The 25,959-nt window shown below is 35.2% G+C and overlaps 2 protein-coding genes across 3 annotated transcripts; both read right to left on the bottom strand.

Annotated features, from left to right (window-relative positions):
* Positions 1 to 1,837: 1,837 nt before the first annotated feature.
* LOC148923226 (protein ROS1A-like) lies at positions 1,838 to 11,117 on the bottom strand. Of its 2 annotated transcripts, XM_089062017.1 has the most exons (19): positions 10,553 to 11,117; positions 8,092 to 9,777; positions 7,605 to 8,006; positions 6,870 to 6,960; positions 5,396 to 6,785; positions 5,178 to 5,257; positions 4,974 to 5,058; positions 4,807 to 4,898; positions 4,654 to 4,722; positions 4,525 to 4,561; positions 4,349 to 4,431; positions 3,614 to 4,135; positions 3,365 to 3,401; positions 3,226 to 3,283; positions 2,920 to 3,059; positions 2,664 to 2,729; positions 2,460 to 2,574; positions 2,335 to 2,373; positions 1,838 to 2,122 (listed from the first exon to the last, which is right to left on the bottom strand). In XM_089062017.1, the coding sequence occupies exons 1-19, from the start codon at positions 11,115 to 11,117 to the stop codon at positions 2,004 to 2,006; spliced, it is 5,676 nt and encodes a 1,891-aa protein (XP_088918143.1). In that variant the 3' UTR covers positions 1,838 to 2,003. The 2 variants fall into 2 exon arrangements, with proteins under 2 accessions (XP_088918143.1, XP_088918144.1); XM_089062018.1 differs by lacking the exons at positions 1,838 to 2,122; positions 2,335 to 2,373; positions 2,460 to 2,574; ... (3 more) ...; positions 3,365 to 3,401; positions 3,614 to 4,135 and having other exon boundaries at positions 4,350 to 4,445.
* Positions 11,118 to 17,424: 6,307 nt separating this feature from the next.
* LOC125222716 (enolase) lies at positions 17,425 to 21,644 on the bottom strand. The gene is made up of 17 exons (XM_048125481.2): positions 21,488 to 21,644; positions 21,271 to 21,334; positions 20,473 to 20,537; positions 20,333 to 20,380; positions 20,155 to 20,241; positions 19,988 to 20,068; positions 19,656 to 19,757; positions 19,489 to 19,569; positions 19,100 to 19,174; positions 18,959 to 19,021; positions 18,777 to 18,854; positions 18,480 to 18,674; positions 18,320 to 18,370; positions 18,140 to 18,228; positions 18,003 to 18,054; positions 17,857 to 17,913; positions 17,425 to 17,762 (listed from the first exon to the last, which is right to left on the bottom strand). Exons 1-17 carry the CDS (start codon positions 21,551 to 21,553, stop codon positions 17,682 to 17,684), a joined length of 1,335 nt encoding a protein of 444 aa, XP_047981438.1. The 5' UTR covers positions 21,554 to 21,644; the 3' UTR covers positions 17,425 to 17,681.
* Between the last annotated feature and the right edge of the window lie 4,315 nt (positions 21,645 to 25,959).

The following is a 25,959-nucleotide window of genomic DNA, read 5'->3' on the forward strand; positions in this document are numbered from 1 at the left end:
AAAAAGGGAGGGAACTCTAACTCATTTAATCTCAAACGCCCAAACCAAAAAAGGGAGGGAACTCCATAATCGGCAAGGCGGCAAAATTTTCGCGGAAAAATCCCCTTTCTCCAATTCAAACGTCGCGCTTACTCATCATTGCACTCGCTTTTAATCTGCTGCAGCCTGCTTCCGATTCATCGCTGGAGATCTCAGGCTGGATTCCTTGCTTTCTAACGGTAAACCTTCTCTATCCTTTACATGTGCATTTACAAACACTGTTATTGTGGCATGATTATGGTCGCAGTTGTTTGATTATACGTCTGATGCGATCTCAATCTCGAATGATATATTGGATCAGAAACAGAGAGATATAAAAACTACACAAATTGAATGAAGGTAACGTTATCTGTCTATAATTCTAAAGTTTGTACCCTTGGCTTTACTAATTTATAGGTTTTTTATTGGGATTAGGTTGCGTATGCGAATTGCGAAGTAGCAGCAAATCACAGAGCACGATACAATTTTCCTGCTGCAGTTAAAATGTGTTTTCGCATCCTTATGTTGAGCTGCTTTAGTGTATTTGCTATATAGCCTGTTATATAAAATCGAAATTCTACGTAGCAATCAGCAAAATGCTTCGATTATTCGATACAAGGTTTATTAAAGATCTCTAAGCTATCTATGCCTTCAGCCAGATTCATTCGAAGTTTAGCTTAACTAGTTTAATTAATTTGCCAATGACTAGCCTGGTGTTGCTATTGGGATTACTGGATTAGCCAAGACGATCATGATAGCAATAAGCACCTCTTATTTTCCCCATCCTTAATGAAAGTGCTAAAAGATTTGTTCGGCAATGAGCATCTGGTACAATAAGTAATGCAATACTATACTCGTGCATGTGCATAACGTTTTGCTTGTGAACACTGAAAGACTGCTTTAATTTTGCTAGCTTCATTCCCTGCAAAAATAATGAGGGGCTTCTTGGTATGATGGAATGGAATGTGATTCCTACTTCCATTCTATTCGTTTGCTTGGTGTGATGGAATGAATGAGGGAATGGATGAAAATGCAAAGGAAATCCAAGGAAATTGACATTTCATTCCTATCTTCATTCCATTCCAACCTCCATTCCATTCCAACCTTCATTCCATTCCACCTCATTCCATTCCATCATACCAAGCATGCCCTGAGGATTTGCGTAATTTATCCCATGGATAGGGTCTAAGAGAAGTAGTAATGCTATACACTGCTTCTGCGTGGAAGATGGGATCTTTAGTACTGTTGCGTCTTTGGGTCGAGGCACTAGCTGGCTTATGATGCCCTAACGTCGGGGTAAGTCTCTTTTTGTTCTCTAAACTGTCATTAAACTACCACGAATCTATGATATAATAGACGTCTAGCTATTTTTGGATCATTTCAATCAAGATTATGTTCTTGCCTGGCAAAGTGTCTTCAATTCCACTCTTAGCCTTAGGTCAAAAAATAAGACTGAGTAGCTCATGGACAGTTTCTAATATTTGTTTTCTGTGCATGTGTTTTATAAGGTAACTGTACCTTTAAGTGGTACTTGTGCTTTATACAGGTTATATGATGGAAATCAATTTTCATTTTTTTTCCTAAGATGGAAGTGCTATATGTTTTTTAATGTTTACGGGAAGGCAAAGCCTTTAGGAATGTCCTAGTGATTCTCTCAGCCCAATTGGATAAATCCCAGCTCATAAATATCATTCTGTCTCTAGCATCCTTTACCTTAACCATTATAATGATAGTGCATCCTATCAAAGTTCAATTATTGTTCAAATTGCAATTAATTTAATTTCATAAGCAACAGATTAAAAGAAATAGCAATCCTAGATTCCTACAAGATGCCAAGATTCACTAGATGGTAATGAACTGTGATTATTTGCAACTGGTACAACCTAGACATCCCTTTATAGTATGATACAGGCAAATGTATCATGTCATTTGCTTTTAGAGCCGCTAACTTTCAACCATGGCTTAAACTAACTGCAGTCTATGTCTTAGCTTTCATCTGTCTTTCCTTTCCCTTTGGCTAGCTTGCTGGCAGGGAAGTGCAATCTGGCAATTAGGGGACGAGGAGCTCTTGTTTTCCTGTCAAAGCCCCTGACGCAGACAAACCCTGAAATAAGAAACATCAGCTAATTATGTCGTTCAGGTGGTAAAATTATCACTCTTATGCTCCAAGTTTTCTCACGTTTATTCTTAATGTGTGATATTCACGTGGTAAAATGATTACTTTTATGCTCCAAGTTTTCTCATCTTTTACTCTTATTGTATAAGGTGCTAGAGCATGGAGCTAAAATGAGAACATCAGTCAATTTCCAAATGTACCTCTCCAAAAGCAGTACTGAATTCCTTCTGTGGAGAGCCCTAATAAGCAGAAAAATGATGTATTGTCAACTTTTCTAAAACCAAATCGCGATGCCTTAATACTAAGCTGTATCTTCAGCTGTTACCTTTAAAAATAGTTGGTATTGATGTTCCAAAGTAGACTGTTCGCCTTGGCAAGTTCCATAACCACTTTCTTGGTATGTCCATTGGGGATAGGCTGCTTTCATGATCAGAAAATACCTGCACATGTCAAATCATACAAATGAAACCGTTGCAATATCATCATTAGTGCACAAACTATTAATACGAATGAAATTTGTTTTACTGACCTCATTTACTTGAAAATAGGTTCCATTTAGTGGAAAGCTTCCTCGCATGGCTGTTCTACATGGTATCTGTGATTTTGTTAAATGTTAAATTTATAAATTAGCTGAGGAAATTAATTTACTGGTTATGGTATCGGCACCATAACCATATAAGTTTAATTAAAATGATAGAAAAGAAAGTAAATAAGATCAGGGAAGACATGTATTAGTGTTGTTCCTTAAACAACCTAATATATTGCTACAATGATAGTATCAATACCAGAAGAGTTCCCCTAACAGTTTGAGATTTTGCTTCTCGTATACAATTGCATGATGCACAGGTTTCATCTGTGCAGAGTTTCTCGGTTTCTTGGGAGCTGCATCTTCTCCCCGGTTGTTCAATAGAATCCATTGTTTCACCTGGTATGGAGCATTTATAAGAGCTGGTTACTCTTAAAATAACTGAGTTAGATGGTGATTCCATTTTCTCTCTTTTAGATCCTTTGATATAGTATTCACTATGTCAAGCAATGAGTAGTTCTTTTCATCTTTTCAGTTATATTTAGGGGACGTTTTTTTTTCATACCTGGGGTCCATATAGCAAGTAGGTAGGGGCAAGGATCATCAGGTTCCCGTTTATCCATCTGCAAATTTGAAAATTTATTTGAGTCTAAAAAGCACCTTACACCATCACGTGTGTTTGTTACGAACAGAATATCACTAACCCCTTCTAGTAGTGGATGCAAATCAGGAAGCTCATAGCTGTAAAAAGAGAAGATTTCATAAGATGCTCCAAATTATCAAACATGTCATTTTCTCTAGACTACCTAAAACTCATTCTTAGTCTGAATTATGGAGTCATGTGAGCTAGCTTGTTTCTATTAGGTACACCAGCATGCTAAAAAAATGCAGTTTAACACCTGTAATAGATGAGTGATTTCCAAAGGTTAAGATAAAAAGGACTGTCTACTTACACTTGATGCTCTGTTCGGAGCCGGCTAACATTTTTAAGCTTTGGCACTGGTATTGAAGCAGCTTCTGAAGTTAAAGCTACTAAGGCCTTTGACATCTCTCCTTCCTGCAGTTCTGTATTTTGCTGCATGATTGTCTGCAAGTTGTGAGTGAACTCTTCCATGTTCAGTTGGATGATGGGGATCTCATTAGGATCTTCACCAAAAGCACTCTCAATATCACATTCTGGATCTTGCATATCATCTGGTTCTGGTGTGGTGGGAACTTCGACAATAGGCTCTGGTGTTTGTGGCTCTTCAATGATGGGCAGAGAGTTGCTTACTCTAAATCTAGGACCCGTTTCTTCAGTTTGAGGAGATGTCAACTGCAAGTTGGTAACTCTAGATTTATGATCCATTTCTTCAGTTTGAGGAGATGACAACTGCAAGGTATCCATACTTCTGACTGGATTTTGATCAGCTTTCTTATCTTCAGCTGTACACACGATGCTTTTGTCCTGTGGTGCTGGGAGAGCAAGTCTTGCACTACATGCACATTTATAAGATTCCATTAATAGTGTGGTTCGCAGTTCGCTCATGTCATTGACTCAAGGGAATCAATTGATTACTGATCTAAAAGGTTTTATGTATTGCTGGTGTGGCTTCACAAATGCATTTTCCGTCCTTTTCTTAATAATGAGAGGTAACAGAAATACTTCCAGAATTTTGAAAACGAGTTCAGTAGTTCATAATATAAACCTTGCATATGCACTTGCAAAGTGCCTGCATTCTCCCCTCATTGGACATGCATTGCAATTTGGCCTGTTCTTTGTGCAAAATACCTGAGACAGTGATGCTTTTGTACTTATTATTTTATGAAAAAATTACAGGGTGTCTTGGAATATACAAAAGATTCTCAGATAACCATGTCATACCTTTCCAAAAGTGATCATTTGATAATGTAGCTCATATCTGTAATGAGAGAGAGATGACAAGTCAATGAAGATAACTTGTACTGTTATTTCAACATTAAGCATCCATCTGAAGAAGGAAATATTAATTACAGTGTTTTTTGATCAAGCTTGCAGAGCCTGGGCCACAGATATTTCTGAATTGACTCCAATATAGGGTACCTTTACAAAAAATCAGGTCAAGTCAGTTATCTGTCTGGTTCTACATTGTTATGGGGAAATATGATAGCTACGAAAAATACTCACAGTTCTAGTAGATGTAGCTGAAGTGACTCAGGCAATGGTCGAAGAGGAACCCACCCTAATCGTACTGCTATACGGCCAACGTTTGTGTCGACCTTTTCAATTGTTGCAGATACAGTTAATAATATTTTTTTCTTTGAGCAAGGCATTGTAAATGAGGTAAGACTTACTGGAAAGGCAAGGTGATGAAGGGTCAAAAGCCGTACACACTCCACACTCTTCAAACCCAAACCTCTTACGCTCAATAGGTACTCTCTGAAAATTGAAGGCAACAATTAGGTGCTTATGCTATTTTGATCTATGGACATAGCTAATAAGAAAACAAACTTTTATTTTTCTTCTTTTTTTTAGAGAAAATGTTAATGCATACTTACTTTGCTTTATCTGGTGGAACATCCCTAAGCCATTCCAGATCAATACTTCCATGGTCTCTAACAAGGCGGTTGAGGAAGTCCTGCACAGTTGTTCAATTTCAATAGATGATCAGCTATAAATGGGAGCTTTCTAGCTATGTTTGCAATAAACGGAAACGTAATGAGTTTAAATTAAATATGACAGCTCTATATTATCTACCATAGCTATTTTTGGATACCTTGATTCTTTCTGCCAGTTTATTGTTCATTCCCCTTTCTTTAATAATATGAGCGATCTCTTTAACATCTGCACATCGGATGGCATCCCAGTCCACTGAGTCCAAGGTGCAGTCCGTTCTTTCACTTTTTCTTTCACCAAAGAGTGCATGTTTTCTTAATTGATCCCAATCAACTTTGATCTCCTTTTCTTTACTGATTCTTTCACCTATTGAATTGGGTCCATTAATCGTTTGCTCAGGATGGCTATTGAGGCCATTCTTATTTGAGCTTACTTCCTTATGCTCTGAGTGTTTTACACTGTCAATGTTGGTACTACTAGCTGTAGCATCCATCAGATTTTGATGGGTGTTTTTTTCTGAACCCTCCTGCATCTTCTTCTGTGCTAGTGCTTGGCCTCTTTGTTTGTCAACTTTCATTTGATTTATCTCAATTTGCTGGTTGCTGCTTGAGTGAGCAATTGAACTGGGAAGATTTGGAACCCCAAATTCAATAGTTGTTGACTTCCGAGATGTTCCTGATGCTGATTCTGAAGACTGTTCACTTATTTCACCTGTACAAAGTTCTTTCTCGCTGGAACTATCTGAGAACTTACTGTTTTTCTGATACAAGTCAAAGCCTGGTGATTGTGCTCCCAAAACTGGAACATGATACAAAGACGTCTTATTACACGATGCAATAGTTTTAGCAGGTACAGTAGAGTTTCCTAAATAATCTTCATTCTGCAAGCTGCAAGGCAAGCTTTCTGATGGTATATAGCATCTTCCATTGGGATTTCTTTTTTCACTGCCTTCTCCATGAATCCCCTGTAATACATTTTCCGCAATCTCTAGAAGCTTTGTGAAAGATGTTGGGCTAGTCAGACAATTTGGTTTAACCCTAGCTGCCGGCTCTTCTTCTGAGGTGCTAAATAAGCAAGAATCACTTTTTCCTGTGGTTTGTGCTGCTATTGGGGAAACTGCGGAGTTATGAGAAGAAATCTCCAGCGTCTGAGAGAAAAGGGTGTCTTCTGTGTCTCTACCATCCTTGTTCAAACAGACAGATCTGTTTACTATAATTTTTTCACAGGAAATAACTGGAGCAAGAGAAGTATTTGCTGCTTGCCCTCGGAAGTTACCCTGTACAGAACTGTCATTGCCTGACGCATTTAGAGAGGGTATCACACTGTTCGCTTCCCTAATACTGCTTTCTTCAAAATCTTGAAGTGTTTTAGTATCATCACTGCAGACTGTCTTATTTAAGATCTCTTTGGTCAACACGATGTTCCCTTCAGATTCAAGTGCACAGACCTCAGTCTCATTGGTTGCGCCATCTGATCTATCATTACGTAGTTCTGCTGAGTGGATGCTTGGCCTAGCAGGGAATGTAGCAGCAAGTGACATAAAGGCGGAGCTGCAAGGGTCAAGTGCATCGTGATTTTATATCTGCAGGTCAGAACCTAGGCATAAGTACATAGGTAGTTGATGTTAAACTAACCTGGAAAGATGATCTGAAACATTCTGAGTTAGGAAAACACCAACTACTGAGTCAACAACTGATCCCTTCCATGGAGAAAAGCGCCTGTCTCCTGTGGAAGAAAATCACAAAATGTTTAGGTTTAAAGATTTCAATGATACGGAAGTAGATGTTAGGGGGAAAAGTTCCAAATGCAGCAGCAGACTGAACCTTTTTTATGACAACTAAAACTTTTTAGTTTATTAAATTGATAAGTTAATTTGTTCATTCTCCACTTCAATGGAAAACCAAACCGAGATTGGCAGTTAGTATCTTGTATTGTGCATGTTAAATGTATTGTATGTATAGTTGTATTGATCAGTCTCCTAATACTTACCTCTAGATTCTGTCTGTATTTCCAGGAAGAACTCATGTTTCTATTTTGTTGTTAGAGATTTTATAACTATAAAGTTAAAAGGAGAGATGGTGTAGAGAATAAAAGATTTTTCCATTATTTACTTAAGCTTTCAGCATCTAGTTGAAATACTGAGGGATAGAGCAAAAGAGATTCCATTTCTTCCAGTTCTCTTGAGTGCTCAACTTATTGACTATTTTCACATCTTAGCTCTAAGAATATTAAAGCATATAAATGAATAATATTATCAACAATACTCATTTTCCTTATTTCTTACCTGATTCTATCTTAGTTACTGTTAGTGAGTCAAAGAAGGGCCTTTATCAGCCCCATTATAGGGTTAGCATATGACTTTGGGTTACCTTGTACAAGATGCATGCGTGCAATGAATGAATCTGCTCTTCCAATGAATACTCTTCGTTCTTCCTCCCACCATTTTGTATTTTCTTCATTGGTCCCATTGATGCCTTCACTGTTTATATTTTCTAACAAAAGTTTCCACACTCTTGTTGTCTCATCATCAAGGTCAACTTTAGCCCGTGGTTTTCTTCTTCTCACTTGATCAAATGAAGCATCAAAAGGGACAACAGCTCCAGAATTTTGATATGGAACAAGAGCATAATGCTCTTTATAATATTTTCTGAAAAATGCATTATACTTTTCTGCTGTTATGCTGCTTTCAACATTTAGGTCTACTTGGCTGAGTTTATCAGCGAGTGAATCAACTAGAGACATGTTTTTCCATGTTAGAGCCGGTGGTGGTCCTGCATCATAAGTTGAAAGTCAGTCAAGTATATAAATACTGTAAGGTTGTTTTATTGATATTAGCATGACGAGCTTTATCAGTACCCATTGAAGTGCCAGCGGAGTTTTGGTGATTATACAAATTTTGCACTGTTGAATTGATAAGGATGCTTTTCTTTGACCGCTTCTTGGTTGCCATTGTTGATCGGTTGTTGGCCACAAGGGCTTCAATGCATGTAAATGGTTCGTTGAGACTTTCAATATTTTGTGGAGTTCTAGAAACTGTTGCTGCTTTGCTTGAAAAATTTAGCCACTGTTTACAGTTTTCCATTGGTGAAGCTACATTCCTCTGACAAGTAGGGGCTTTTGATCTTCTTCTCTTAATCCTTTGCGTGGGTTCCAAAGCTAACAGATCTTCATAAATTTGCCTACCATCAGTTGCATATTTAGCTGTTTGCAGATTAATAACCTGACTTTGGGAACCATAAGATCCCTGATTAGATGATGGAATAAACGTTTTGTTGCAAGAATCTCTGAGAGTTTGTCTTGCAAGTTTCCCACCAATGTTTGAGTACTCTGCAATCTGCATGCTGTATGTTACTGTACTGTATATCTTCTCTGTCCTCTTTTTCTTATAGATAGCTGGAAAATGTAATCCAGGTGTGCCAGCATCTGCTTTCTGTGTTAAAGTAGAAAGGTACGCCTGCAGAGAATTATATGATGTTCCTGATTCGTTTCTGTTGCAAAGTGCTGCTTCCACATTTTTATCCATGTTATGTCTTTTTAAACATGTGCTGCTGTTGATGGAGTCACTAGGGCTTTTTGGTGTCAATTGGCCATCAGGATTCATGCCCACTTGAATAGTATTAGCCTCTTTATCACGTGTAACGTCTGAGAATACTATTTGGCATTTCCCTATGGAAGACACACTTTGATCTGTTGGCATGTGGTTTTCCTTTAGTGTGTTTAGCAAGGGGCTCTGGGGATGCTGTTCTGTTTCTGGCCGATCTTTTGGTCTGAAGTTACTAGCTTGCAATTCCCTTTCGCAATTTGAATTGGAATCTGGGGAGTTTCCATCTCTTACTGGGTCGTCTGAGTTGAAATTCAGAGATCTTCGAGTACGCTGCCCCCCCTGTATTTCTGTTGTTTTAGTGGTTTCCTTATCAGTGTCATCTTCAGAGTTGCTGATTCCTTTTCTTCTTCTGTGCTTTCTCTTTCTTAAAGAAGTTTCATTAGAACTAGGAGTTTTATTATCTGGCTCAGCTCCATTGGTTCCTAATCCCCCTCCCAAGGGGCTGTTAACACCATTTTTCCGAACATACTTCCTCTTGACTCTCGTGGTGTCCTGAGGAACACTAGTTTTCTGTGCACTTGATTTAGGAGCTCTTTTCTTTTTACCCTCAACTATGACCTTTGGCCTGTGCTTTTTCCTCCTAGTCTTCTGCTGAGGGGTTTTGAGCAAATCAGCTTCTTCCGTGTCTCCCTTGCCAAGCTTGTGATTCTCCTGCAACTCTGTTGAAGTGACCTCACTAAATTGATCGTTCACCAGAGGGGACTTTTCTTTCTCATGCAGCCGCATCACTCCATCACTCATATTGTTGTTCTTTTCTCTCGTACGTGCTTCATCTATTGTTGAATGTTTCATTGCAGGCTCCTGCTGGCCACCTCTGTTTGTCTTCTCTGGTGTTTTAGGTTCACACTGACACGGAGTACTTGTCCTCAAAGCTGCATCGGTAATCATTCTGGGTGGTGAATTGAGATTGAGTAAGTGCCCAGAGGCGAGTGAACTATCTGTTAGACACAAGAGTAGATCCATATTCAATAGAGGAGATAAAACATAGCATGCATAAGTAGTTTGCATATGTATTTTTAGATTCTTCCTATATTCTATAAACAATTGAATGGTGTAGTATATGATTGCTTTAACCTCGGTTTTAATTGCTCCTAACTAATACTCCATCCGTCCCTGATTTTAGGAAATGTTGTTTCATGTGTTAAACAAAGTGTGAAAAAGTAGTTGAATGTATTAATGAAGAGGAAAAAGGTAATTGAACTAAACTAAAAATGTGACATCTTTTGTTCGACAAACTAAAAAGAAAAATGTGACATCTAACTTGGGACAATGGAGTATAGTTATAGAGAGCATCTTCAAGATGCGTGCCTTCACCTACTTCTCTTTTGCTGTGTGACACATTGGTTTTCTATACCAAGGAAAGCTTCCCCCAGTTTGACTGTCACACAGTTTACATGATGCATTAATGCAAACATTATTGCTGTCTAGTGTCAAGTGAATATTGAACCTAGTAAATCCTTGCACTACTTTTTTGCTTGATTGTAAAGTGACATTTTCTTATCATATTTTATACACTGGGCTTCTACAACTTTTCAAATGGGAAGCTTCAAGTTCTATTTAATGTGTTGGGAACTGAGTTATGGCAGCTCTTGAGCAAGTTACCCAAATCAAGGTTCTTCACTTGTAGATAGCAGAACAGATACAAGTCAATGTCATTGTTAAAGAAAACATGTAGACATGCATTTTTCTGTGTTAATCAAATAGTGAACTTACCAGTGTCAGTGTTTAGTATTCTCCCTTGAGCATCAAAATTTGCTCCAAGCATGGTGTGTTGATCTTGCAGGGAGGTACTTCCAGAGCTTGTAGTAAACTGTCTTCCCTCAACTTGTGGACTGCTGCTCGTGGCAAAATTACTTTGCGTGAGGGCATTCCCCGTTTCTCCTGTTGATCCAATTACATTCAAGAGACTCCTAAATGAGACATTTGACCACTGGTCTGGGCCATTCATCGAACCTTTTCCAAACATGTGGGAATTGGCAGCCTCTCTGGCCACCCAACTCTCAAAACCAATCAGATTCTCCTCATAAACACGGGAATTGGTGGCCATGGCAACAGCGACTCTACTTGCATTATTTACACTCATTGAAGCATAACATGCAGGTTCCCTTTGGCATTGTGTCTGTTGCACAAATTCTTCTGATCCGGATAGACTTGCTCGAGCCGTCTGATTTTCTCCCTTGTTCGTCGAAGTGGCTTTAGCCGAGGTTTCCGGAATCCATGAAGAACCGATCTTGATCTCGCTCTGTTCTGAAACTGTATTTTTTCGTCTAACTGACATCCCACTACACCAGGACTGTGCTAAATTCCTATCTCCGCTCCTTCAGCTACAAATTAGGACCCGTTTGATAAGAAAGATGAGATATAAAAAAATATCTAAACCAAGATAAGAAAGGTGGACTTGCGTAGATAAATTTTTTTCATTGTTGTTTGATTGAAAAGAAATTATCTAGATTTGTGTAATATAGATAACAATAGCTTAACTTGATAAATTGATAAGTTACATAAACATGATTAAGGCTATAATTTTAGCAAGATTAAGGCGGGCCATTGTCTTATGATATCAAAGCAATTAGAAATGTCTATATATAATTTCCTATCTTGGTATTACTATTTTATCGAACACATCCTTCAGATTTTATGTTGCTGTTTAAAAAATCACCTCAATTAATTCCTCGACCGACAGCAAGACTTTGGTAGTTCCTCCCCTACATTTCTTGTCATTCTCATGCGGTGTAAAATTCACTGCAAATTCAGCAAAAAAAAGAATCAGGAACATCCAAAAATACATGAAACTGATAATACTAAATTAAAGATAACAGATCTCGTAAAATAGAATTCTTGAATATGCAGCTTGCTTCTTCGACAGAGATGGGCAGAGGAGGCTCGGCTAGTGTATGTACAACACAATTCACACCAAAATTAAATTATTTTCAAGGAATAAATTCTAGGAAGGGGATAATCTGCTGTTAATTCGAAAATACTATTCTTAGCAATTCTTTCTTTGAATTGGAAAGTCATCGCGTAGGATTTACCTAAAATTCGATTTCTGGTGAAGTTCTTGCAAACCAATTGTCGAGACACCGAACTGCAAAAGAGAAACTGAGAGCACGGCAAATTCGTAGAGAGAGAGATCAAAGCTTTTTATTCAGGTGTTAGAAAGCGAAAACCTCTGAAACCGATAAATCTTTTTTTTCTCGGTAATCAATTTGTAAGTGATGCTTCGATCTAACATCAGACGCACAAGCATGGAGTCAAGCCATGCATGCAGCGCGATAAGATAGATAACTCATCTATATTAAAATTATATAATTAATATTTTATTTATTATAGTCAAACATGAAAATATTGGCATACCTCTGTACTAAGTATCCTAACTGGAAAAAGTGCTCTGACGTGTGGAACTTGAAGTCCCCAAAGAGAAACTAAATGGTAACATGTCCCACGTCATATATTTCATAAAGCAATATACAATAAATTCGCATCAAAAGAAATGTGACTCCTAATGAGGATAAATAATTATAAATTAAATATTAATCATTTTGTAACAATCAGGAAAAATATTAAAAATTTAAATTAAATATCTACAAAATAAAAATTAATTTTTTATTAAAATAAATATTTCAAATCAAGCTCAAAATTATATATCAAAAGTTTTTTATATCATATTTTTATTGATTAAATAACATACTAATTAATAACAAATTTGATTTCTAATTTAATTTAACTAAGATTAAGTTAAAAATATTATACACATATTCTAAGATAATGCTAACAAAAGATATGTATATACCTTTTTTTTACTAGAGATAAACTTATTGAATCTTTACAATATAATCACATGTTCTTAGAGACGGGCTTAATTTGAAGTTGTTGCTTGTCCCAAAACTTTAAATAAAATTATATATTGGTTTCAACAAAAAATTACTCACACTTTTTTTTTATTATAACCACCTTAAATTAATAATTATAATCAACTTAAATTAATATAGTTATAATTAATAATCAGCTTTAATTAATATTACTAAAGAGGGCAGAAAAGTCAATGGAATTTTCGACCCCCATGTTTATTATATGGAGATTTTCAAAAATCCCTTTATTAAGAGAAGAAGGAATTATTTATTATATTATTTGAATAAATATAATCTTACCATATCTAAGAAGATCTTGCCATATCCTATTTAAATTAGGATTTGAATTTAAATCCTAGTCAAAAAAATCGCCTACTCCATAATTATTTGGGAGGATTTATTATTTTATTCTGCTCCGTGATATTTTATTCTACTCCGTAAAATATCCAAATAAAATCATAGGCTAATTAAATAGCCTAGAATTCGAATTCCCCCTTATTTCTCCCCTAATTCACGCCAACTCCCTCCCCAAATCTTCTCAAATCTTTAATTTATTTAATTAAAGATATTAAATCTTGCACTCTATAAATAAGAGAGAAACCTAACCCTAGAAATCAGATAAAAATCGCCCCCTCTCTCTTGAAAATCACGCCTCCCACTTCTCCACTTCTTCTTCAACTTGTTTTCTATTTTATTCAAGATCTCTTCATTCTTTACCAAGAATTGAAGTTGAAATTCAAGAATTTGTTGAAGAATCAATGCTATTACTTTATTCTACCATTCGTTCTATCAAGAAAAGGTACTTTTATATTAATCTTTTCTCATCTAACCGATTAATCGGTGTTCTTGAACCCTCATGCATATAGATCGAGTGAAAAGGGGAAACCAATTGATGAATGGGGTGCCTATGTGTGTGTGTGTGGACCGTGTGTGTGTGTGTGCATGCCTCGATGTGCGTGCGTGTGTGTTTTGTGTGTGCATGTGATGTGTGTTGTAAAACAGTCATGCGTGACATGTTTTGATGATAGATCTGGAGTTGTTGTGCGAATAAAAAGTGATACAATAATTATACCTTGATTTTGAATGGTGATATTAAAACGAATTAATGGGAAAAAGGGAAACGTTGGGAACATGCATGATTTTTGAATCAATGTTTGAAACTGATTTGTGGTACACATAATCTAAAGGTGATAATTCGCGCTCTCAGCGTGATAGCAAGGAGAAGAGTATACTTGCGAGCTAAGCCGTCGAGGTGTGCTTTTCTTTTAAAATAAGGACATCGTCCTAAATCTTTATTGATGAGAATGAGATCTGTGTTATCATGCCTTGATTTGTTTTGTCGTGCCTATCCCTTGTGGCTACGCCACTATTGATTTAATCGAATTCAGATCCTTGTAGAGCCGCAAACTCTACTTGGGTTAGTGTACACCAATGTTAGACCGCATGCTAGCGTACGGGTTGGCCGGTCTAGTGACTTGGATTGCGGCCGCATTCCTTGTCATGTAGAATGAGGGTATGGTAAACGTCGATGAGTAAAATGGTTGCGCGACCGTGATTATGATAAAGGATATATTTTGGTGCCTCGGGCATTTCTAAAGATAAAACCCCGATGGACACTTGAAAATGGCATGATAATTACTATGTTTGATAAAACTGTTAAGGCATGAGTCCACTGAATATGTTTATAGTAATCAGCCCTGCATGTGTTTTCCGATGTGCAGGTTGAGCGGCGACGAGCGGTTGGCGGTGTTGAGCAAGTACTTTGAATAATATGATCATTTTGAAACTCCGAGTGTAGTTGTGTCTTCATACATAGCTTCACCCTTCTCTTGGTTGCTTCCGCTGAAACATGAAACTTATTATTATTTGGTTGAGTTTGAACTATTTCATTTCGTTAGAATATTGAGACGTGATATTGATTGGATTATTTTGAAACCTTGTCATTTTGGAATGTTAATTGTGATAGCCCCTTTTTCATTGAATTTCATTGCTAAGGCACTATTCTTCTCTTACTTAATTTTTCATTAAATACTTTGGTAAAATCCCTTTAGATGAAACCCTAGCCTATGGTCCATGTTGCATTTAAGTCCGCCTAGGTAGCGATCGCCGTATTTATTATACCTAGAAGGGCGGGTCGTTACAATTTTTGTGGTCTTATTGCATGTCGTTGTTTCTTTTTTTTTTGGGCAGGCAGATTGCGGCTCGATTACGAATGCCCCCACTAAAAAAGTGATGGGGGGTTTGAAACATGTAAGGTCACACTCCTCTAGCCCAATCAAACCAAAAAATAACAGCGCTAATGCCATGATGATGTCGAAATGCGCGCAGACGATGCGAGGCTGGAGTGTATCAATGATATTAGGGTGACAGAGATTTTCAATTCCTTGGTCACAAAGCGCAAGATATAATTTCCCTATAGAAGCCTCATCCCGTGTTAGTATTTTGACTTCATTTCCATCCGTCCTATAAAAATATGAGCATTTTCATTTATGGAAAGTTGTCCCTAACTCATTACCTATACACATCAATTTATTCACAACTTATACCACTACGGCTCACCATCACAACTCATTAAACACTAATAATAATATGAGTCCCATTATCCACTAACACTAATTTAATTACCATTCTCCCCCTCTCTCTCTTACTTTACGAATTGAGCATTAATTCCCTGTGTCATTTCAAATGCCTATATTTTTATGGGTCAGATGTAGTATCTTTTACTCCCTCCGTCCCACAAAAGATGTCACACTTTCCTTTTTAGTTTGTCCCACAAAAGATGTCACATTTTCTTTTTTGGAAAAATTTCTCTCTCACATTAATATAAATATTACTATTTTCTCTTTCCACCTAACACACAAAACAAAACCTCCTAAAATCATGTGACGTCCCACAAGTGTGACATATTTTGTGGGACGGAGGGAATACATAATTTAGTTTTACATGTAATACTATAATTTAATTAACATAGTCTTATTTCCTTAAAAACAATGAAATTACTATCTTTTACATTATTTAGCTTTTAAGACATTATATACTTCATCCGTCCTTGAAAAGTATGAAAAATTTCCCTTTTAGTTTGTCCCTGAAAAGTATGAACATTCTAATTTTGAAAAGTTTTTTCTCTTTAAAGAGATGAGACCCATTATCCACTAACAATACTTTAATAACCTTTTTTTCTCTATCTCTCTCATATTTTACCAATTATGTATTAAAACTCAAGTCGAATCAATGTTCATACTTTCCAGGGATGGAGAGAGTATGTACTACTCCCTCCGTCCCACAAAAGATGTCACACTTGTGGGATGACACATGATCATAGGAGGTTTTGTTTTGTGTGTTAAATGGAGAGAGAAAATATAATTTTTATATTTATGTGAGAACTTTTTTCAAAAATGGAAATGCGGCATCTTTTATGAGACAAACTAAAAAGAAAAGTGTGACATCTATTATGGGACAGATAGAGTACTTGGTAGATGGCATCTCCCCAAAAATGGTTGGTGTTCGTGAAGGCGATTACTTGTCCGACTGTTAAGGAGGCCTTATATGCTTAAAAGTACTCCCTCCGTTCCATAATAATGGAGGCGTTTTTTTCCACACGGAGATTAAGAAAAAATGTGTTAGGTGAGTTAAGTAAAGGGATAGTAAAGTGAAAAATGAAAAAAGGTAGAGAGATGAAGAGAGAATAAAGTAAGAGAGAGTGAAGTAGGTGTGGAAAAATGTGTTGACTTACTAAAAATGGAAATGACTCTATTATTGGAATGTATCAAAATGACAAAATGACTTTATTACTATGGAACGGAGGGAGTACGATTTTGTTCGGAAAGAGCGTTTGATGTGCTCCAATCATGTTGGATAATATTGAAATGTTCGGCACATATAAGGTGCATGTCGTGATGTCAACATGTATCATTGATATGATGTATGCATGTATCATCATGCATAATATGATAATCAATGACGAAGTGGAAAGTGTATCTGATTGGGGCGACAATGAAAGTAATTCTACCTCGGGAGTAGCTCGCTATATAACCCGTTTCATGGCCCCAATACTGTGATTACTTGCATTAACGGGCTTCAATGCGTGCGAGGAACAAAATCACATCCAACTCCAACAAGACCTGATTGAATAAATTTGGATTCATAACAATTAAAGTTTGATGTATCAGTTTTAAACAACTACTAGTGTTTTTCAATCAAATTGATATGTTATTTTCAATTTAGTTGCAACTTTATTAGCATTAGATTATAAAAATATAATTAAAAATGATAAAATTAGTGAAATAAATTGCGGATGGATACGAGTACTCTGTATTTCGAAATTGAAATACTTGGACATAGTGATGTTGCAGAGACAAAAATTGGATTGTGACTAAAAACGGCTCACAAAAGTATATGATCGTGGATGCCCTTATTCCATCTTCCCATTTTTCGTTTACCCACATAGAGACTTAACGTACCCATTGGCGCGCATCACTTTATTATTCAGAAAGCATTTATCCGTGATTCCATTATAATCTTGTGATTCAAAAATCACTGAAATGTAAATTAATGGACTGCCAAAATTGTTAAAAGTTCTTCAGCGTTTTATTAGAGCAACCACAACGTCTACCCACAGCTCATGGGAACGCTCACGCCACAATGTCTTCCCGTTGCTCGATTATCATTAATTGCAGCAAACGAAGGAAAACGCAAAATACGCTATCAATGCACACAAATCAAATTTACACGCTTAAGGAAAAACAAACTCAATCTTCATTAGCACACCAACAGCCAATAAACAAACCCAAGAACAATGGAAGTTTAGCTTGCAAGATTAAAAACATTTGCATTTTCAAAATGAGATTATACATGCTCAACCTCAGCCTGTGAAAAGTTTCAAGTTCAAGACTCACTAAAGGTCTAAAACCAAAGATTTCAATTATTCAAACGGTCTTAAATATCCCAAAAACATAGTCGGCAGTCAATCTTCCACTCCATCGAACCATAAGTGTCTAATAGGGAGCAACAGGAGTGCGGAAGCTGGCTCCTGCGTACACTGCTTCTGAACCAAGCTCCTCCTCAATCCTCAGCAGCTGCACCCAAGATAACAATTTGTTTATTTGACCGGATAAGAAAACCAGAAAAAGCAAGTAAGAAATTCGAGGTTAAGAATAATGTGATACTTGCCTGGTTGTATTTTGCAAGGCGTTCTGATCTGCAAGGAGCTCCAGTCTTAATTTGGCCCTGACAGACGAAGCGAGATAATAGATTTCAGCACGTGTATATTACAGTGGAGGTCGATACAGCTGTACAATGTTTAAAACAAGGATTACCGTGGACAATCCAACTGATAGATCAGCAATGAAAGTGTCTTCGGTTTCTCCACTGCATTGAGAATGAAAATTTTCAGTATCTACGAGGTTTAATAAGATTTTGACCACAATACATTGAATCGCCCAATATATCATACCTGCGGTGGCTGGCCATCACACCCCATCCAGCTTGCTTCGACATTTTTACAGCTTCAATACTCTCAGTCACAGATCCAATTTGGTTAACCTGTCAATCAAACAAGATGAAAAATTTGCTACAACTATAAAGAAAAAAAGGATCATTATGATTGGATGATTTGCAGAAAATGTAGCCATACCTTGAGAAGAAGGGCATTACAACTCTTCTCCTTGATTGCCTTCTCAACTCTCTGCAGATGTTAATAACCCACAAAGTAAGAATTTGAAATTCAAATTCTCATGAATTCCTTGAACCAGCAGCAAAATGCTACATAAACTACAAATCAGATTGCCAATCACCTTGGGGTTGGTGACAAGGAGATCGTCTCCCACAATCTGCACTTGAGTTCCGCATTCAGCAGTCATTTTTCCGTAATGCTCCCAGTCATCCTGGTCAAAAGGATCTTCAATAGACACAATAGGGTACTCGGCCACAAATGACTTGTAGAGATCCTTGAGTTGGTCACCGGATATCTTATCTTTCCCATTATTGTTCTGCAGGGACAAAACCATGGATGTGAGAAACGAAAAGCTACAGACATATGGGGTAACACGTCTCACGCAAGACAGTGAACACACAGGGGAGTTATAACTTGCCTCTTCCTTGAAGTTCAAGTCGTAAGTTTTGTCTTCGCCATAAAATTCAGATGCAGCAACGTCCATTCCAATAACAACCTAGGAAGAAGTAACAATTGCAACCTCAATACTATTTAGCAGGTAAATGCCTCTAAAAGAAGAAACACAGTACAGGAGTGGGCAATGCAGAAATACGAACTCACTTGATCAGTATAACCTGCTTTGGCAATAGCTGTTTTTAGCAGTTCAAGACCCTCCTTGTTCTCCTGTAAAGAGCAGTAATGTTGGAAAGGAAATTATTCTATCACACAAGGAGAAAAAATGCCACCCAAAGTATACAATACCTGAATGTTGGGAGCAAAACCACCCTCATCACCAACATTAGTGGCATCCTGTCCATATTTCTTTTTAATAACAGCCTGAAATTAATATTCAGATCAGATATTATAAGCCAGAACAGGTTGTTGACATTGCAATTGTAGGAACAACATGAAATTTCAACGAGAAGATTAAGTTTCAAAAACAAACAACTTCATTTTAGACATATGGTGACTCAAAACATCTACATGCAATGAAGAGCAAAAGTGTAATTGCTATACTAGATCTTCCTAACAAGGCAGTCAGAGACAGAGAGCCATTAAACTTTAAAACTGGAAATAGCTCCAGATATTGATCAGCAGGGCTGAATGGGTTGCACAAGCATTGTTACAAAAGACCAAGATATATAACTTGCCTTCAAATGGTGGTAGACTTCCACACCCATCTTCATGGCCTCCTTGAAGGAAGAAGCTCCAATAGGAAGAATCATGAACTCCTGCAGGTAAAAAAGTTTATTTCGATTGAGACAGAATTTCATTTCGGCAGTAAGACCATTCAAACAAACTTGCATCATAGACATACCTGCATGGCAAGTTTGTTGCCAGCGTGTGATCCACCATTGATGACATTGAAAGCAGGCACAGGGAGAACCATGTTCTTGTTACCAGCTAGGTTGGCAATGTGCTGATTGCAGAAAGAGTAATCATATCAGCTATTTCATCAAATAGACAACATAATAATACTAGAAATCATATTCAGCAACAAACAAATTGGTAAATGTTGATAAGTCAAACAAAACAATACAAAGATGCAGCAGTATGGTCTTGATAGAAACATAGAGTGGAAAAGACAACTCAATCCAAAAATGAAATGATTCAAATATCAACGTAAACGAGAGTTGGTATCCCACATACCTTGTACAGAGGGATATTGAGGACAGCTGCTCCAGCTTTGCAGACAGCGAGGGACACAGCAAGAATAGCATTTGCTCCAAGCTTCAGAAAAATAGTTTTATCTCTCAATTAATATATGATTCAAAAGAACGACAAAAAACCAATAAATAAATGGATAGCTAAGATACCTTTTGCTTGCACCAGCCCCACTCATTCTGGGTTCCATCAAGTTGGTGAACCATGAAATTATCAATGGCAGTCTGATCAGTTGGGTCCTGAAAATAGAAGAAAGGAATCACAATCAGTTCAGTAATGCCACTAAATTCACGAGAAGTTTTGTCCTGTAATGAATCAAGGAAAACTAACCTTCCCAACAAGCGCTGGTGCAATGATACTGTTGACATTGTTTACAGCCTATCAAAACACAAAAGAAGCATTAAAAAGGCCAAATTGCAATCAGATTTCTCATGTAACACACATCTATCATACAAACAGCAAACACTGACCTTTGAGACACCCTTGCCAAGGTAGTCGGATCCTCCATCCCTCAGTTCAAGAGCCTCATAAATTCCTGAGATAAGATTAGACATATTAAAGCCAATCAAAGCAAAAGTGAGTAAATGTCACATCAAATATGATTTTACTCCAACTATACACTAAACTAAAACTTAAAACAATATTCTCTATATTATGCACTTTTTACCTCACAAAATTTGAAAAAGTTTTTGGTTTTGGTTTAGTGCAAACCTAAAGATATGCATTTTTTACTCAAAAACCAATATAGGATGGGTTTGGGAGTACTGTTCTCCAACCATTTATACTAAACTCAAACTAATTTTAGTGTAAATTACCAATAAAATATGATTTTACTCCAACCATTTACACTAAACTCAAACATACAAGAATATTTCTATATTATGCCTTTTTTACTCACAAAATTTCAAAAAAGTTTTTGATTTTGGTTTAGTGTAAACCTAAAGATAGGTATTTTTTACTCAAAAACCAAAAATGGGTTTGGTTTTGGAGTACTATTGGAGCTAATTACTTATCCCATTTTAGGTTTTAGGTTTTAGTGTTCCCATGGAGATGTTCTAATTACCTATCCCATTTTAGATTTTAATGTACCATTGGAGATAGAGATGGTCTAACAGACTTATATTATCAGACAATTGCTGCAGCACTGACTATAATTTATCATGTCACAAACACACTTCATCCAAATCAAGTTTATATAGAAAAACTGTTTCACAAATCAATGTTTAGGGGGAAAATAAATGAAATTAGCGAAAGAATTCAGATATTACCAGTGGATGCACCACTAGGAACGGCAGCTCTAGCAAAAACACCATTGGAAATATGCACATCAACCTGCAGTTAGTTTAAACAACCAAGCATTATCAAAACAACAAAAAACAACTGATGCATGACAGTATTAAAGCCTATGTCGATTAAACCAATCGCCAACCTTTGGTAATTCGAAATCTAAACAATCAAATATAGATCCGATAGTGATGAACGCACCTCGACTGTGGGATTGCCACGGCTGTCGAAGATCTGACGGGCCTTGATGCTTGTGATAGTCGCCATTTCAAGTTAAATTAGATCTAGAGCAAGAGTGGGGTTTTTGAGCGAGTGAGTTGAGATTGAGAGAGTGATTGATGCTTTTTTTAAGAAAGAAATTGGGCGTGATTTATAGAGTTTGAGGCTAATGAGAGCCGTTGATTAGATGAGTGGAGATTAAGGTTTTTAATTGGGCAACAAGCCAATACAAAATACAGTCTAAATCTGTGACTCTGTGTGCTTTAAGTTTCAATTTTTGACTTTTTTGAAAACTGCAAAATGTCTTTATTTTGTGTTCCTTCTCTCCTAAACTCATGAGTTTGATTTAGTTGTTTTTAAGAAAATGATAATAAATAATTAAAATGAAGAAAAAAAATTATATAAAAAAAGAAATTTTTTATATTATTCTTTATTTTATTTTTGAGGGAACATCTTTTTTAGTGCATGAATTTTGCCAAAGTATCATTTTAGGTCCGTAAACTTTGAAAATATCATTTCAGGTCCATCAATTATGTGTTAATATCATTTGAAGTACTTTTTTACTATTTCCAAGTTTTTCTGGACGAAAATACCCTCGATACCTTAAAGGATATATATTTTTAATAAACTTATCATATACTCATATTTTTTATAAATATCTTTACAATATATTTTTGACGAATTTTCTAAATATAATTTGACCTTCAATATTATCACTTAATTATGTGACATGCAAGTAAAATTGCTTCTTCAATTTTTATATTAAAGAATTTTAAAATTGAATAAAGAACTTTTCTTTAATAATAAAAAATTTAATAAGGATCTTTTCTTGCATGTCACTTAATTACAAAATTAAGTGATAATATTGAAAGTCAAATTATATTTTGAAAATTCATAAAAATATATAGTAAAGATATTTATAAAAAATATGAGTATAGGATAAGTTTATTAAAAATATATACCCTTTAAGGTATCAAGGGTATTTTTGTCCAAAAAAACTTGGAAATAGTTAAAAAGTACTCCAAATGATATTAACCCATAGTTGATGGACCTGAAATGATATTTTCAAAGTTCACGGACCTAAAATGATACTTTGGCAAAGTTCGTAGACCAAAAAAGATGTTCCCTCTTTATTTTTTTATTTCTTTCTATTATAATTATTTATTATTATTATTATTTTTAAAACGTGTGTAGAATATTAGTCAATCACTTGAACCGAAATGAAGGGAATATCAAGTATGATGAGAAATAATTTCCACTAAAAATTAGTGTAATAGTTTAAAATTAAAAGGTAATTAAGATTTTCGAATATTAGGAAGGACAAATTGTAGAAATCATAAAGGTTAAATTTAATTTCAATTATTCTATGATGAGAAAATTCGATCAAATATATTATCGTTTTATACAGATGATGGAGTATTTTTTTTGTTATTGGATAATTTAGCAAAGTAAAACTTTAAAAAAATTTCGATTGATTTTAATGAATGTGTGACATATTAAAATTTGACTTAATTTAATTAATTCTTTTGGAAACTTTCCTATTGTAAACTCATAGGTATAAATAGTTAATGGGAACGCCTTCTTTATTTGGAGGCTAATTTTTACAGTATTAATCAAATACAAAGAAATCTTTCGGACAAGGTCGTAAAAAATGTTGTTTTGGCAGTAGGATATAACAACGTTAGAGTACAAAAGGACTTTTTAAGGAATCCACTAAATTATTTATTTTCCCCTTTTTCGTTATATCCTTTTAAAACCAAATACAGTTGCAATTAGCGGCAATGAATTATCTAAAAGTAATTGAACTAGAAAAAAGTCTGGATACTAGTAAGATTTATTTATTTCATAGTTGTGATATTTTCACTGACTGCTTACGAATTTTGTTTTCGTTTTCTATGCTACTAGTCTAGTTATGGAGTACTTAGTAAGTTCTACTACTATAATAAAGAAGAAGACACATTATTACATAGATTCAAACAACCAAATTTGGTGTGTTTCATCTCTAAATTTGAATAATTGCGTTGTAATACCATATTTAATCATATTGATCTCATTTTATATAAGCGATACTAATTACTTTGCTTATTTGAAATTTAAAACAAAAATGTATGAAAAATCACTCGTAACAAATGTATGAAAAATCAGACACACAACACATATCCTGGAAAAAATTTATCATAAATAAAAAAACGTGCCAAAAAAAAAAGTGTCGTGACTCGTAACTTTGTCGATACGAAATACTCCTATGAAAGATGTAGCAGCCAATTCAAAATTGAATAGCCTAAAGTCATAATAAAAGGTTCTGGAGCATATTCCTACTTATTAATTTAGAACACAGATAAGCATATTCCAATAGGGTAATGTTTACTGTATTATTGATACTTTCCACCTACCACACACAGTTAAACACACAAATGAATACTCCAATACAAAAGATAAATTCACATTGCTTAAATATTCAGCAATCCATACCGCCATGAATGATTTTTTGGGCGAAATGTCCTATTTAAAGATGCTCATCTACTATAAACATGATAGTAAAAATACATGTTATCTTGCGACAAAAAAGAAAACAGTAACCAAGATTATTAAATATCAATCTCAGAATAGTTTAGATGATAATTTAAAAGCGAATAATTCAGTAGCATGCGCATGGGCTAAAAAAGTCCAAATTATACCAAAATGTGGTAAAGGTCAAAATTGATAAAACAATAGAATAACAGAGAGAAAATATTTTGAAGTATGGATAATAGAAAATAAAATTTACTTTGTTAGAAAAAACCTTTTACTATATATCGATAGAAACTAATTTTATTAGGTGGACTAAAATTGAAAAAAAAAATGCTACTACTATTTTCTATGGATAAAGTGTACATAAATTAATATTTTAGAAGCTAATGAAAATTACTACTCCATATTGCATGTAAGAAAAGAACAATTCCATTTATCGGCAGATAAACCACAAAAAAATAGGTTTCCCAAACCCATGTCGTCATTTATATGGCTTGCTGCTTTGATTATATAATTATGTACTCTCTCTATGTTTCACGTTTCTTGAATCACTTACTTTTTACACTCATTTTTTTAAATGGTAGAATTAATAAATAGTCAAAGCAAAAAAGAGTCATAGTAATAAATAATTAAAACAAAAAGAGTGTATTATGTGTTAATTAGTATGTTAGAGTTTTAGTATGTTTTAAAACATCTTTAGAGTAGTTACACATGTAAAAACTCTTTATCAATTATTACTAATTAATGAGAAAGAATATTTTATTACAATGTGTTTTGCTTATACATGTTACTTACATTTAAATGTATAAGAAAGAAATAAGTCTAATTCTTATTCTTAAATATGTTTTGACTATTTATCACGAAAGGTTGCAGTGTCAGTCCGTAAATATCCATACTAAGGAAATAAACGACACTAGTGTAGTATATAGCGTTGAACGAATCTTCAATGAAATACGTCTTTCTTAGCTATTTACTGAAAGATGAGGTTTCGGTGATTGTTATTTCTTAATTATTGTTGATATTACTTTGAGTTGATTATACACTACTTTGATTTATCAAAAGGTGTGTGTGCCTTTTGTAACACGTGAATCCTGATATCTTAGGATAGTGATGATTAATGTCTAGTGGTGCTATTATTTTTTAGAGGGAACATCTTTAAGTCCACGAACTTTGCCAAAGTATCATTTTAGGTCCGTAAACTTTGAAAATATCATTTTAGGTCCATCAACTACGGGTTAATATCATTTGAGGTATTTTGAAATTTTTTTGGACGAAAATGCCCTTATGACCTTCAAAGGTCAATTTGGAAAATTCTTTCGTCAATCATCTTGCGTCAAAGACATAAAATCCAACAATTTTTAACGAAAAATTTTTATATTTAAATTCAATTTAGATGTTAATTGACTCTATTTTGAAATTCATCTCCGAATAACAATCCAAATTAATAGCTATCTAATTTTAAAACAAATTAACTAAATAAAATGCAGTTTAGATTGAAAAAATAAAATAAAGTATAAAGTCCCAATTTACTATCATTACAATTAGTCATCTAATAATTGAAAAACTAACACATATTTTTTACGGCAAATTTTAATTATATTTAAGTTCAATTTGGATGGTAACTGAATTAAATAGGAGTAGTAAAAAAATTGTTGGACTCTAGGTCTTTGACGCAAGATGAGTAGCGAAAGAATTGTCCAAATTGCCCTTCGAAGGCCTTAAGGGCATTTTCGTCCGGAAAAAGTTCAAAATACCTCAAATGATATTAACTTGTAGTTCACGGACCTAAAATGATATTTTCAAAGTTTACGGACCTAAAATGATACTTTGGCAAAGATCATGGACCTGAAAAGATGTTCCCTCTATTTTTTATTGCAATGAATCATATGTCGGACGAGTTCAATTTGATAATATCCACAAGAGGTATAAGTAAAGAAGCTTTG

This window comes from Salvia hispanica, chromosome 6 (assembly GCF_029641045.1).
Source record: "Salvia hispanica isolate PSC_SH4W2 chromosome 6, Shi_PSC_v1, whole genome shotgun sequence".
Lineage (NCBI taxonomy): Eukaryota > Viridiplantae > Streptophyta > Magnoliopsida > Lamiales > Lamiaceae > Salvia > Salvia hispanica.